The sequence below is a fragment of the Macaca mulatta genome, chromosome 2 (assembly GCF_049350105.2).
Source record: "Macaca mulatta isolate MMU2019108-1 chromosome 2, T2T-MMU8v2.0, whole genome shotgun sequence".
NCBI lineage: Eukaryota > Metazoa > Chordata > Mammalia > Primates > Cercopithecidae > Macaca > Macaca mulatta.
Genome location: NC_133407.1, coordinates 161,291,867 through 161,308,022, shown reverse-complemented (window position 1 = coordinate 161,308,022; position 16,156 = coordinate 161,291,867). Strand labels below are relative to the sequence as shown.

General features: G+C 35.8%; 1 protein-coding gene across 1 annotated transcript in view; it reads right to left on the bottom strand.

The window, feature by feature from the left end:
- The window catches only part of KPNA1 (karyopherin subunit alpha 1), a 91,755-nt gene that overhangs the window by 36,271 nt on the left and 39,328 nt on the right, over positions 1 to 16,156 (bottom strand). Inside the window, 3 exon segments of the mRNA NM_001261170.2 lie at positions 48 to 142; positions 2,491 to 2,590; positions 5,995 to 6,102. Of these exon segments, the coding sequence (NP_001248099.1) occupies positions 48 to 142; positions 2,491 to 2,590; positions 5,995 to 6,102 (303 nt within the window).

Sequence of the window (16,156 nt, the reverse complement as noted above, 5' to 3'; positions counted from 1 at the left end):
TTCAAAGGGAATTACGTTATGAGGCAATAAACAAAAATTATTCGCACCTGCAGTGTACAATTCTCTTTTCGTTTGAGGAACTCCACAAACCTTGCCACTACTCCTGGTGTGCTGATAACTTCATCAATAGGAGGGTTAGGTTCTGTTTCCCCATAAAATAAAAGAAAAAAAAAAAGTCCTTTGATTTCAATGCAAGAACTTGACACTCAAAACTCCTTAACATCCCTCCCTCCATTTACCATCTCTCATGTTCGAAATCTATCCAAAACAAATGAAATGTCAAACTGGGTTTATCACTTTGAGGATAGGGTAGTCTGAAAGGTTTCACAATGAAGACAAGTCTCAATATAGGAAAAAAGGATGGGAAGAATTCTTAAAAATTAAAATTACTGCATCCACTTTTTAGAAAACCTAGAAACCAGGGGGCAAAAAAACCCTCAAAAGACCATTGTTACTGTTCTGGTATACTTCCTTCTAGCCTGTTTCCTATACATGGGTTTTAAGTCTAACTGCTCTTGTCTGTTGTAAATCGTCTTAAGGAATTGCATTACAAGATTCTCAGTAGGCCTGTAGAATTTAATTGTGTACCTGTAGGAGCTAGCAAGAATTTACGAAGACTGACTTGCCAACTTAATCTCACTTTCATTCATGATAATACAGTATCCTATAAATGATGTCACTCAATCAAAACTTGTAAGGCAAATAGGAAGGAAATGTCATAGACAATCAGATTAATAACTTCAGTCAGAGACTGACAAAGTTACTGATAATATGCATGTGGCAATGACAGAAAACCGGCAATTAGATCACAATACTACTAGGGAGACTCTTACCCAAGTCAATGGCCTTACTGAAAGAGATGACTAACGGTTCAATGTTAATTTGGAGAGGACTCTAATGACATGCCATTTACCTGGTTCAACATTTCTATTAACCACTCAGGTAAACACAAAAAACAAATTTGATGATTACACTAAACTAGTTAATACGCTGAGTTACAGAAATAACACAGAAAAAGAACAACAATAAGTCAGAATAGGCAACAACAACAACAAAAAAAACAGAAATAAAGCAAAGTTCAGCATCTAAATTGTTTAAAACACAATTTTAAAAAATCTACATGACTTTACCAACAAAACCTACAACAGTTCAAAAAGAAAAGCACTAGGGAGTTTAGTTTGTTGAAAATTCAACAAAATATTACTATGCCACGACTATCAAAATAACTAGCTACCTTGGACTACATTATCAAAATAGACACTCTTAGGGCAAAGAAGGTAACCTCTCACCATACCCTAAATAAATAACAACATATCTGAAATACTGGATTCTAGTTACCACATTTTTAAGAGGGATGGTGGCAAACTAGAATACATGCAGGAAGGTAGTAGAATGGTGAAAGCCCTTAAAAAAAAAAGCACATTACAGAAGAAAACCATTAGGCTTAGCATGTTGAAAGAGATAAGACTTTTTTTAAAGGGGTGAGGAAGTATACATTTCCTTCAAATATTTTTAATAAGCAGTCTGCAAAAGACAATTTTTTTTTTCGTCTATAGTGGTAGCTTTTTATTCCACTTAACCTCAAGGGATATATTAAATTTTTTTTAATCACCAATGACTCTAAACAACCATAACTTTATATTGGAGGGTTTAAGTATTTACTACCAACATTATAATCTGATTCAGAATTCTTTTTACTTGCCCAGGTTGATAACAAATATCAGATTCCATTCTACACTAATTATACCAAAAAAAGTAACTACTGGCTGGGTGCAGTGGCTTATGCCTGTAATCCCAGCATTTTGGGAGGCAGAAGCAGACGGATCACGATGTCAGGAGATCGAGATCATCCTGGCCAACATGGTGAAAACCTATCTCTACTAAAAATACAAAAAAAAAAAAATACAAAAATTAGCTGGGCGTAGTGGCATGTAACTGTAATCCCAGCTACTCAGGAGGTTGAGGCAAAAGAACTGCTTGAACCAGGGAGTTGGAGATTGCAGTGAGCTGAGATTGTGCCCAGCCTGTGCTCCAGCCTGGTGACAGAGCCGTCTTAAAAAAAAAAAAAAAAAAAAAAAGGTAATCACCCTGCCCACCAGTAAATCCATTCTTAACTTTCAGTGGTAAATTGCTGACATTAAAATCAACAATCATAGCCCTTTCAAGTAATATTTTTAAAGTTACTCTATAAAAAAAAGTTAATCTCTCAATTTGAATTAACATGAGATACTGACTACTATTCTCTATAAGGTCTTTTATAAAATAACCCAAAAATGAAAATAATTTTGCTTTCTGATCCTGGTAAGATCCCACAAATACACAGGAAACTTAAAATTTAGGCATGGTTCACAATTACATGTATGTCTACGCTTTTATCCTTTTATTGATAAATATACTCCAAAACAAATTATCTGTGGTATGAAAAACAGATTATGGGAAAGTAATTTTGTAGAGAGATGAAAAAATATACTCAACATATTCATAGCTCACCTTTTGAAAGCAGTTTCCTGAATTTCTGTGTTGCTGAAAGCTGTTGCTCTGGGCTTTTGGAAAATATCATTTCAATCATGTCAGAAGTGATGACACCACCCTGGGATCACAAACAAAAAGAACATATAATACATTATCAACCTTAATTCAAAGGAAACAAAGGTAACAGATATCATGGCCAAGTCATTAAGTTAACCATACTTCCCCAGAAGTTACACAAAGGTAGGACAATCTTTACATCTAGAAATGTGTAAGATGATTAATAATATAATGAAGCCAAATTCTCTATCATTAAAAAGCTCACAGTAGAAAGTAATCTTACTAGTAAATAAGACAAGGAGCTTATTGCTCTTCCCCTTCTTGTTCATCACATAGTTGGCTCTTCTTTATCAAAATTAAATGTTAAGTTTTAAAAGATGGCTTTTCAAGACCTCCAAGCCTAAAGTAGCCACTCTATCTCTATCACATCACCCTATTTCAATTGTATGCCCAGCCCTTATTACACTCCCAGATATTTTTCTGTGTTCCTCCAGTATACTGTAACCTCCTTGTAAGCCCAAGACTCTGTCTGTCTTACCACTCTATCACACTGAGGGCTGGTGTACTGCAAATGCTCTGCCATATTTATTGAATGAGTATATAGAGTGGTCCTGTATAAATCTAGCCACTGCCAAATTCAACAGCTGACTCTTAAACTTATTTAAAATTTATTTCTTGTTATATTAAAACTTTCCAGTTTCCCACTACCTCCTTGCTTTATTAGAATGTTTCCATTTCCCACCATAACTCATCCCCAGTATTAGCAGTTAATTTTCTTCTCAGGGTTATTTGTCACAAAGAAACAAAGTTCTTATTTCATGAAGGGTAACAGTCAACAAGATGAATTGTAAAGAAAGCTGCACTAAGCTGCAAATGCTGGATGACTGGTAAGCAATATCTAAAAATCCTCATAGGGGAATATATGAAGCATTCTACTCAAGAATCAGAAAAGTATTTTCAAAATTGCAAGACTCATTCCTAAAGGTTTCTATATGATTTGTTATGAATATGTTTGCATAAACACATTCATATATATATATATATATACACATTAAGCAAATATCTTTATCTTCCCTCTCTTATCCTCTTATAGCAAGCTGTACTGACTTTACATCACACTATTTAAGTACTGTTAACTTTACATTATAATATTTAAGTCACAGGCTATCAAGGACAGGAGTGAACATCACCCAAAGATTTTGCATCCTCTTCTGCAGAGTAACTACAGATGTGCCTCAACTTACAATGAATGGGGTTATGCCCCACTAAATACATCATAAGTTGAAAACATCGTAAGTAAAAAATACACTTAATACACCCAACCTACCAAACTTCATTGCCTAGCCCACCTTAAACATGCTCAGAACATGTACATTAGCCTAAGCTGAACAAATGATCTAACACAAAGTCTATTTTATAATAAAGTGCTGACTATCTCATGTAATTTACTTAACACTGTACTGAAAATAAGAAACAGAGTGACTGTATGGGTATTCCAAATATGGTTTCTACTGATTGCATATGGCTTTCACACCACTGTAAAGTTGAAAAATCCTGACTTGAACCCTCGTAAGTCAAGAACCATCTATGTATTTTCAGTTGCACAAAAGAAAGTTGTAATCTGGCTGGATGTGCTGGTTCACGCCTGTATTCCCAGCACTTTGGGAGGTCAAAGCGGGTGGATCATGAGGTCAGGAGTTCGAGACCAACCTGGCCAATATGGTGAAACCCCATCTCTACTAAAAACACAAAAAATTAGCTGGGGGTGGTGGCGCACACCTGTAGTCCCAGCTACTCAGCAGGCTGAGGCGGGAGAATCACTTGAATCCGGGAGGCAGAGGTTGTGGTGAGCCGAGATCATACCACCGCACTTCAGCCTGGGTGACAGAGGAAGATTCCCGTTTCAAAAAAAAAAAAAAAATGTTGTAATCTTAGATAAGGTACAGCTTTGCTGTTACCTTTATTTGAGACAAAGTATATGGTGTAAGGAGATGTGTATGGATACCAACTGGCAAGGGGTAGACTATGATGGTTAATTTTATGTGTCAACTTGACTGGATTATGATATCCTGGTATCCAGTTATCTAATCAAACACCAGTCCAGATGTTGCAGTGAGAGTTAATTTTTAGATGTGATTAAAATTTAAACGAGTATGCTTGACGTAGACGGCCCCATAATGCAAGTTGGCCTCATCCAATCAGCTGAAACCCTTAAGAGCAAAGACTAGGTTTTCTGAAGAAAAAGGGATTCAACAACATCAACCCTTAACCTGAATTTATACTGGGCCAGTGTGCCCTACAGATTTCACACTTGCCAGCTCCCAAAGACATGAGCTACTTTCTTAAACTAAATTTTTTTCTCTCATTAGTTCTGTTTCTCTGGAGAACCCTGACTAATACAATCCATAAAACACTTTATATTCACTTAACAGTTCCTCTTTTAAAAAACTGGAAAGACTAGCTTTCTGAAGGGCCTAGAAACTTTCATTACAAAATGATGGCATTGGCTATGTCTGTATGAATTACAAAGGAAATACTACTACTACCCCCACAACTCTCAAAGAAAGTTGGTTCATGTAAACTGGCGATCTATGAAATGAAATAAAAACAAAAACGACAAAATACCATGAATAGTATGCCACCATTTACCAAAAAAAAGGTGAGGGAGAAGAGAACATTTTAATATACAAAAGTTCTCAGAAAGAATAAATAAAAATTAAATCTAGATAGGTCTAATCCATACAAATAAAGCATGACTTTTATCTCTTCATGTTAACTTCAAAAAAGTAACAAAATGGTTCACAACAGAAAAATCCAACAGTTCTGATGTGGAATCAAGTTTTTAAATCATACAAACAGGTCAATTTTGTAAATGAATTAAAAAATCATTATTTTCTTTAAAGTATCTCTTATGGCTGGGTGTGACGGCTCAAGTCTGTAATTCTAGCACTTTGGGGGGCCAAGGCAAAAGGATCACTTGAGGCCAAGAGTTCACCTGGGCAACACGGTGAGATCCCATCTCCACAAAAATTTTTAAAATTTGCCAGTCATGGTGGCAGATGCCTGCAGTCTCAGCTATTTGGGAGGCTAAGGCAGGAGGATCACTTAAGCCCAGGAGTTCAAGATTGCAGTGACCTATGATTGCACCACTGCACTCCAACCTGGGCAACACAGCAAGACTCTGTCTCTTCAAAAATAAATAAATAAATAAGGTATCTATTATTATTCAACTTTTAAAGAACAATTTTATCTTATAATTAGCTTTATAAGTTTTTATAGCAGAATTAATCCTTACAGTTTAACTGCACTTTATCCAAAATATGAACCATGGAATTAAGCATATTCTTTTTAAAAATGAAATGCCAAGTACTTTTTGTAGCCATCTAACCTTTTTTTAAAACTCAAAAGGAAATCTACATCTCATATCTTCATCACAAAAACACCAAAAAGAGTTCATTATCTTACTGGTGCCATCTCCATGTTATTGATCTGGGCCTCATGAAAGCCTCCATCTGACATAACTTCTTCTTCTGTTTCTTCTTCTGCTGTAGCAACATTTCTCCGCTTGAATAACTGAAATATAAAAGATTGGTAGTAAACGTAAATTCTAACACAAGGGAGTTCAACATTCAAATACTAGGCACCCCATTCAAAGTGGAGTCTTTGAAAATCATTTTTAAAATTCTAAAGTCATTGGCTTTTACTGATGAGTAACCATTTCAGATTTCTCCACAGTCTTATAATCAAATACAATTAACTATCACAATGTGTTATAAACAACACTTGATAAGGTAAAACTTACTAAGAGAGGGCTGATACTACATGACATGAAAAAAAAAGGTTGGAAAAAGGAGCTGGGTCATGCTTGGACATTTTCCTCATCCCTTTATGTAAAGTATACATCAGGACAGTCCTAACAACATACCAGGGAAAATGAAAATAAAAACGATGTTCAAATGACTTAATACTTCCCTCCTAATCTCCAAAGACGGTGGACTGAGGCTTCTGACCTTCCCAACCTATCCAGCAACCAGTGGCAACAAATGATGACTGCTTAAGCACTACCTTTAAAGCAGCCCCGTTAATTTGTATAGGCAAAGGAGACTAGTTCTCTCCAAAGTCAGCCAACTAGGGTGATTACCATTATATTCTTATGAGTCCTGGGCAGCACATTTATTCATCAAGCCATGATGGAGTAACAGTAACTTACCCTCTCTCACCCTAAACAACTGAAAACAGACAAAATACATAAAATAATGTTTCAGCCATTGGACAACAAGAAGCACAGAGCAGTGATCTCTCAGAAAGCAACACCCAAGATAAGCCCCATTACTGCCTGCTGCACTGCAGGGAAGGTAAACTCAAACAGAGTTTAGATGCTCCTTGAATGAGGAAATTAACAGTTCAGAGCTGAGAAGGCCAAGAGACCTAAAGTTCGCAAGGCAGAGTACAACATAGAAAGAACACCCAAGATCTACAGGAAGTTCCCTCTGAGATTTAACTTAATACTAATCAGCACATAATCATATTCTTCCAGAAGACAGAAGCAGAGATAGTACTTCTCAACTCATTCTAGGAGATCAGCATTACTCTAATACTAAAACCACCTACCGAAGACCTATTTAACAGTAGTTTCTTTTACCCAGTACATGTCCAGCTATCAAGAAAAAAATACAAGGCATATTAAAAGATAAAAAACACATTTTAAAGCAACAGAGCAAGTATCAGAACCAGATTCAGCTACGGCAATGATATGGGGATTATCGGACCAAGAATTTAAAACTACGATTAATATGCCGAGGGCTTTAAATGAATAAAGTGGACAGCATACAAGAACAGATAGGCAATGCAAGGAAAGAGATGGAAATTCTAAAAAAGAACTAAAAAAATGCAAGAGATCAAAAACAACAGAAATGAAGAATGCCTTTGATCGACTTTTTAGTAAACAAGACACAGCTAAGGAAATAATCTCTGAGCTTAAGGAAATCTCATTCAAAATCTTTAAAACTGAAAAAAAAAAACAACAGAAAAAGGACTGACAAAAGTAGAATAGAGTATCTATGAACTGAAACAACTACAAATGGTATAATAAACATGGAATGGAAGTATCAGGAGGAGAGGAAAGAACAAAAGAAATATTTGACACAATAATGACCGAGAATTTCCCCCAAATTAGTATCAGACACCAAACTGGCAGGCCACGGCTCACTAATGCAGGGCTCCATAACAACTGTTGCAGCACTAACTGAGTGGTTAAGTTAAATATTAAAAGCTGAAAAAAGTCAGTGCCCTTATACAAAGGCTGGAATGTAACAAAAGCCCACCAAGAGTTTTGCCTGGGCCTTAAAACATAACAAAGAAACTCCCCAGGCCTCCACAAACAAGTTTATTGGAGATCTGAAAGAACGCCCCAAACCTCCCTGAGCAGGAGAAAAGATAAGGGTAATCACTCCAGCACCTGGATTAAGTAAATTTACTGAGACTCCAGAGGAAGATCTTCAAGACTCGGACCTTAGTTAGAGATTGAAAGAAGTTAATCGCTTATGTCTTCAGATAAATACACACTTACATGTAGACATATAGCTTAAAAGGTATATAATATCTGGAAAACTTTGCAATTTTGAGTTGGTCTGGCAATAATTTCTAGGCCTTCTCCCTGTAACCGGTTACAAAAATAAAAATTCTCTTCCTCCCCAGTTCATCTGCCATCTCGTTATTGGGCCACGAGAAATAGCAGCCCAACCCTCAGTTTGGTCTGGGAACAAAACCACAGGAAGCCCAGAGACCACCAAGCTGGACAAAGGCCAAAAAAATCCCACTAAACCTAGGGATATCATTTTCAAACAACAGAAAATCAGAAATAAAGGAAAAACAATCCTAAAAGACAGGGGGAAAAACACTGTACTTACACATGAATAAAGATAAGAATGATAACCACACATGCCAGAAGAAAGTGAAGTGAAATATTTGAAGTGTTGAGAGAGAAAACCACCAAACTAGAAACTCTGAACCTTGCAAAATCATCCTTCAAAAGTGAAGAGATGAAATAAAGATTTTTTTCAGAATACTAACGAAATTTATTGTCAGGAGACCTGCTTTCCAAGAAATGTTAAATGAAATTCTTTAGCAAAAAGGAAAATTATATAGGTCAGAAACTTGGATCTACATAAAGGAAGAACACTAAAGAATGAATAAGTGAATGTAAAATTAAAACATTTTAAAAATTGATTTAGCAGGTAAAATTTTGTTTAAAATAGCAACAATGCATTTGATTATGTATGCTAATGTAAATATATATGAGATTACATATATTTCTGTATAAGTTAAATGAGTAACAGCAATGATACAAGGAATGGAAGGGAGAAACAGGATTATCTCATAGTAAGATACACTACCTGTGAAGAGGTATATAGTGTTTTTTAAAGCAGATTTGAGGTAGTTGTAAATATACATTTACAATCTAGGACATTCTAGGACAACCACTAAGCAAAGTAAAAAAGTACAACTGATATGCTAAGAAAGAGAAAATGGAAATCATATAAAATGCTCAAATAAAACCACAAAAGCAGAAAAAGAGTGAAAGACATAACTAGAAACAAAAAACAAGGGTAACAAATAGAAATCAGTAATGAATACAGTGAGTATCAATCCAACTATCTTTGCAATTTCTTTGACTGTCAATAGTCTAAGTGCATCAATTAAAAGAGATTGTCAGATACATCTTGGAGTCATCCTATTCAAGGGTGAGGGAACTGGGGTATTATTTATACATCATCTTCCATCATCGGTTCAAGGTTGTTGGGGAATGTTAATTTTCTAGTACCTGCAACCTGCTACACAGATGCAAAATTGGAATTCAGTGGTCACAGAAAGTCCTCAGGTAAAGAAACACAGGTTCTGACATGTAGAAGTTGGGCCTGCATACAATGCAGGGGTGACGGTAAGGGCAGGAAACAGAAGAGGTCAGCTATAAAATACCTTTATATTTGTCAACATAATCACTCTACACCTTTACATTTAGTCCCACAATTCCTTGAAAGTACGCAGTATGTCCCACAATGCAAATCATTTTGCTTATACAATGTATTCCTTCACTGATTTTAATTTACTTGACTGAAATATTCAGTTCAATATTCTAAATAAATCAGCATTTTGGCAAAAAATAAAGACTAAAAGAGATTGTCAAAGTGGATCACAAAAACAAGAACCAACTGGATGTGGTTTACAAGAAACCTACTTTAAATAAAAACACAGATTAAAAGTAAATAGATGGAGAAATATATATCATATTAACACCAATTAAAAGGAAGAAGAGTTGGCCACGCATGGTGGCTCATGCCTGTAATCCCAGCACTTTGGGAGGCCAAGGCAGGCAGATCACATGAGGACAAGAGTTCAAGACCAGCCTGGCCAACATAGCGAAACCCCATCTCTACTAAAAACACAAAAATTAGCCAGGCATGGTGGTGCATGTCCTGGTAGACAGAGGTTACAGTGAGCTGAGACCGCACCCCTGCGCTCCAGCCTGGGCCACAGAGCGAGACTCTGTCTCAAAAAAAGAAAGTGGAGTTATCTGTAATAATTTCAGACACAGCAGATAAGGCAAGTTATCAAGGGTAACTTTTATCAAGGATAAAAATAAGGATAAAAAGGTCATAAAAATAAGGATAAAAAGACATAATAATGCTTAGCGTGCATAAGCCTAACAACAAAGTGTCTATGTAGGCAAAAACTGACAGAATTGCAAGGAGAAATAAATGAAGTCACTATTACAGTTGGACACTTCAACGCCTATCAGAAATGGACAGATCAAGCAGGGAGAAAACCAGTAAGGACATAATTGAACTCAACATCAATCAACTGAATATAATGAATATCCACAGATTATGTCACAGAAGAAATAACAGAACACACATTTTTACACTCACATCAGATATTCATCAAGATAGACCACATTCTGGACCATAAAACAAAACTTAACACATTCAAAAGAACAAGTCATAAAATGTCTCCTCTCCGGCCACAATAAAATTAAATTACAAATCAATAACAGAAATATAATCGAAAAAAAAAAAAAAACCCAAATACTTGGGAGATTAAATAACACACTTCTAATAACACATAGGTCAAAAAAGAGATCTCAAGATAAATTTTAAAATATTTTGAGCTAAATGAAAATAAAGGCACAACTTATCAAAATCTGTGGGATGAAGTGAAAGCAGTGCTTAGAGGGAAATTCGTAGCATTGAATGTATTTACCAAAAAAGACAAAAGATCTAAAATCACCTAATCAATCACCTTAAAAAAACAGAAAAAGCAGCGAATTAAATCTAAAGTTAGCAGAAGAATAAAAATAAGAGCAGATATCAATGTAACTGAAAACAGGAAATCAACAGAGAAAAATCAATGATAAAAACCAAAAGCTTGTTCTTTGAAAAGATCAATTAAATCATAAACCTCTAGCCAAGCAGACTAGCAAAAAGAGAAGAGGACACAAACTCCTAATATCAGAAATCAAAGAAAGAAATCACTACAAATCTCATGAAGATTAAAAGGACAATAAAATAATACTGGCCAGGCACAGTATACTGGCTCATATCTGTAATCCCACCACTTTGGGAGGCCAAGGCAGGCAGGTCACTTGAGGACAGGAGTTCAAGACCAGCCTGGCCAACATGGCGAAACCCCGTCTCCACTAAAAATATAAAAATTAGCCAGGTGTGGTGACAGGCGCCTGTAATCCCAGCAACTCAGGCGGCTGAGGGACCAGAATCGCCTGGATCCGGGAGGCAGAGGTTGCAGTGAGCCAAGATGGCACCACTACACTCTAGCCTGGGTAATAGCAAGGCTCTGTCTCAAAAAAATAAAATTAAAAAAAGAATGCTATGAACAATTCTAATGCTACAAATTTTATTACCTAGATAAAATGAACCACTTTCCTGAAAGCCACAAACTACCAATAACTCACACAAGAAACAATATAAATAGGCCTGTATTAAAAGAAACTGAACCAATAATAACCTTTCAAAACAGAAAACACCAGGACCAGATGGGTTCGCTGGTGAATTTTATAAAACACTTAGGAAAGAAATTATACCCATTCTCTATCATCTCCTACACAAGATAGAAGCAGAAGGAATCCTTCCCAAGTCATTCGGTAGAGGCCAACATCAGAGTATTCCAAAACTCGACAGAGACATTATAAGAAAACTACAGACCAACATGTTTTATGAACACAGGTGCAAAACCCTCAACAAAACATTAGCAAAACAAACCCAACAATGTATAAAAAGAATCACATACTATGATCAAGTGGGATTTATCCCAGATGTAAATTACTGGTCCAACGTTTGAAAATCATTAATAAAATCCATCACATCAACAAACTAAGGAAGAAAAATCACACAACCATATCAACAGATGCAGATAAAGCATATGAAAAAAAATCCCACACCCATTCACGATTTTAAAAATTCTCATTCCTCAACTTGACAAGGAATATCCAGAAAAAACCTACAGCTAACATCATACTTAAATGGTATGAAACTAGAAGCTTTTCTGCTAAGATCAGGAGCGAGACAAGGAGATTTCCTCTCACCACTCCTTTTCAGCATTGTATTGCAAGTCCTAATGGATTCATTAAGACAAGAAAAGGGAAAAAGGCATGCTGATGAGAACGGAAGAAATAAAACCATCTGTTTTTCTCAGATGACATAGTTGTCCACATGAAGAATTCAAAATAATCAATGAAAAAAAACCTCTGGAACTAATAAGCAATTATAGCAAGGTTGCATGATACAAGGTTAATATACAAAATTCAACTGCTTTCCTATACACCAGCAATGAACAAGTGGAATTTTAAATTAAAAACAGTGTCATTTACATTACACTCCCAAAAAACAGAATACTTAGGCATGAATTTAACAAAATATATATGAGATTTCTACGAGGAAAACTACAAAGCTCTGATGAAACAAATCAAAGACCTAAATAACTGGAGAGGTATTATTCCTATCTATACAGGAAGACTCAATATTGGCAAGATGTCAGTGCTTCCCAACTAGACCTATATATTTAATGCAATTACAACCCCAGAAAGTTATTTTCTATCACCAAGATGATTCTTAAATTTATATGGAGAGGCAAAAGATCCAAAATAGCCAACAAAATACTGAAGGAAAAGAACAAAGTTAGAGGACTGACTCTACCCAACTTCAAGCTTTATTGTAAGCAAGACAGCGTGGTACTGGCAAAAGAACAGACATACAGATCAATGAAACAGAATAGAGAGCCCAGAAATAGACCTCATAAATCTAGTACAATGATCTTTGACAAAGAAATGGATAAAATACAACGGTGCAAAGGTACTGTTTTCAATAAACAGTGCTGGAGTTCAACAAAGTATTAACAAAATTCAACAGCACATTAAAAGGATCATTCAATATGAACATAAAGGATTTACCTCAGGGATACAAGGATGGTTCAACATACACAAATCTATGAATGTGAATCACGTTAACAGAACGAAGGACAAAAACGTATGATTGTCTCAATAGATGCAGAAAAAGCACGAGACAAATTTCAACATCCTTTCATAAAAACTCAACAAATCAGGTATAGAAAGAATTTACCTCAACACAATAAAGGCCATATATGAGAAGCCAATAGCTAGCATCATACTAAACAGTGAAAAGTTGAAAGCTTTTCTTCTAAGATCAGAAACAAGACAAGGATGCCCACTCTTGCCATCTTCACTCGACATGGTGTTGGAAGTCCTAGCCAGAGTAATTAGGCAAGAGAAAGAAATAAAAGGCATCTAAATTAAAAAGGAAGAAATGAAATTGTCCCTGACTGCAGAACACATGATTTTACATAGAAAAAACTCTCTTAAAGACTCTGCCAATAAACTGTTAGAAATAATATATGGATTCAGCAAAGTTGCAGGATATAAAATCAATAAACAAAAATGTGTAGCATTTCCATATACTAACAACAAACTATCTGAAAAAGAAATTAAGAAAACAATCCCATTTACGATGGTTACAAAAATAAAATAAAATACTTAGGAGTTAATTTAGCCAAAGAGGTGAAAGACCTGTACATTAAAAACTATATAAAACACAGATGAAACAAACTGAAATAAATGAATGGAAATATATTCTTATGTTCACGAATTAGAACAGTATCAAAATGTTCATACTAACCAAAGCAATCTACAGATTCAATGCAACCTCTATCAAAATTCCAATGATATTTCTCACAGAAATTTTTTAAAATCCTAAAATTCATACAGACCCACTAAAGACCCCAAATAGCCAATGCAATCTTGAGCAAAAATGAACAGAGGAGGCTTCACACTGACTGATTTCAAAATACAACTGACCCTTAAATGACACAGGCATCAGGGGAGCCAATCCCCTATGCAGTCAAAAAGCTGCATATAACTTTTAACTTCCCTACAGCCTAACTACAAATAGGCTACTATTGACTGGAAGTCTTAGCAATGACACAAACACTAAATTAATACATTTTGCATGATATATATATTATATGCTGTATTCTTACAATAAAGTAAGCTACAAAAAAAATGTTATTTAGAAAATCGTAAGGAAGAGAAAATATAGTTACAATTCATAAAGTGGAAGTGGATCATCATAAGGGCCTTCATCTTCTCGTCTTCAAGTTGAGTAAGCTGAGGAGGAGGGAAGAGGAAGGGTTGGTCTTGCTGTCTCAGAAGTGGTAAAGGCAGGGGAAAATCTGCATTTAAGTGGACCCAAGCAGTTCAAGACCTTGTTCAAGGGTCAACTGTATGCTACACACTATAGTAATCAAAACAGCAAGGTCTTCGGCATGAAAACAAACACATAGAGCAATGAAACAGAATAAACAGCCCAGAAGTAAATCCACACATTTATGATTAATTGATTTTTCTACAAAGGTGCCAAGAACACACAACAGGGGAAGAACAGTCTGTTCAATAAATGGGGCTCAAAAAATTAGATATCCACGTCCACAAGAAAGAAACTGAACTCTTATCCCACACCATAAACAAAAATTAATTCAATATGCATTAGAGACTGAAACGTAAGACCTGAAACTGTAAAACATAGGGAAAAAGCTTCCTGACACTGGTCTAGGCAATGATTTTTTGGATGGGACCCCAAAAGCACAGGCAACAAAAGCAGGTAGACAAATGGGGTTACATCAAACTTTTTAAAAAGCACAGCAGAGGAATCGAAAGAGTGAAGAGAATTTATGCAATGGAAGAAAATATTTGCAAACCGTACATCAGATAAGGGGATACTATCCAAAATATATAAGGAACTCAAAAATAACTCAACAGTAAGAAAACAATCTGATTTTAAAATAGGGAAAGAACTTAAAGAGACATTTCTCAAAAGACGACATAAAATGGCCAATAGGTATATGAAAAAATGCTCACCATCACTCATCACCAGGGAAATACAAATTGAAGCCATAATAAGGTATTACCTCATACCTGTTGGAATGACAATCATCAAAAAGATGAAAGATGGCATGTTGGTGAGGATGCTGAGAAAAGGAAACCCTTGCACATTGCTGATGGGAATGTAATTTATTATAGTCAGTATGAAAAATAGTATGGAGGCTCCACAAAAACTAAAAGAATTACCATATGATCCAGCAATCCCACTACTGGGCACATAACCAAAGGAAAGGAAGTCAGTATGTCAAAGAGATATTTGCATTCCCAGGTTCACTGTAACATTATTCACAATAGCCAAGATATGGAATCAACCCAAGTGTCCATCTCAGATGAATGGATCAAAAAAGTGTGGTACAGACCAATGTTCTTAAAAACAGATCAATGTTCTTAAAAATGAAAGAAATCCTATCATTTGCAACAACATGGATGAACCTGGAGGACATTATGTTAAGGAAATAAGGCAGATACAGAAAGACCACATAAACATCTCACTTTTATGTGGAATCTAAAAAAGTCAAACTCATAGATGTAGAGAATATAATGGTTGTTAATAAGTGTGGAGGATTGGGGACAGGAAAGGCTGGATAGATGTTGGTGAAGGGCTTCAAAATTTCAGTTAGGAAGAGTAAGTTCAAGAGATCTATTGTACGACAAGGTGACTATAGTTCATAACAATATATTGTACATTTGAAAACTGTTAAGACAATAGATTAGCCAGGCATGGTGGCTCACACCTGTAATCCCAGCACTTTGGAAGGCTGAGGACAGAGGATCATTTGAGACCAGGAGTTCAAGACTCATCTGGGCAACATAGCAAGACCCTGCCTCTACAAAAAAGCAAAAAATCAGCTGGGCAGCATGGCACTGGCCTGTAGTCCCAGCTACTCGAAAGGCTAAGGTGGGAGCTCCAGGCTACGGTGAGCCACGATCACACCACTGCACTCCAGCCTGGGTGACAGAGTAAGACCTTGCCTTAAAAAAAGAAATCCTGCTGAGACTGTAGATTTTAAGTGTGCTTAACACAAAATGATGAGTATATGAGATGATCTGTATATTAATTTGCTTGATTCAGCCATTCCACAATATACACATATTTCAAAACATCATATTGTACACCATAAATATATACAATTTTATTTGCCAATTGAAATATCCGTATTT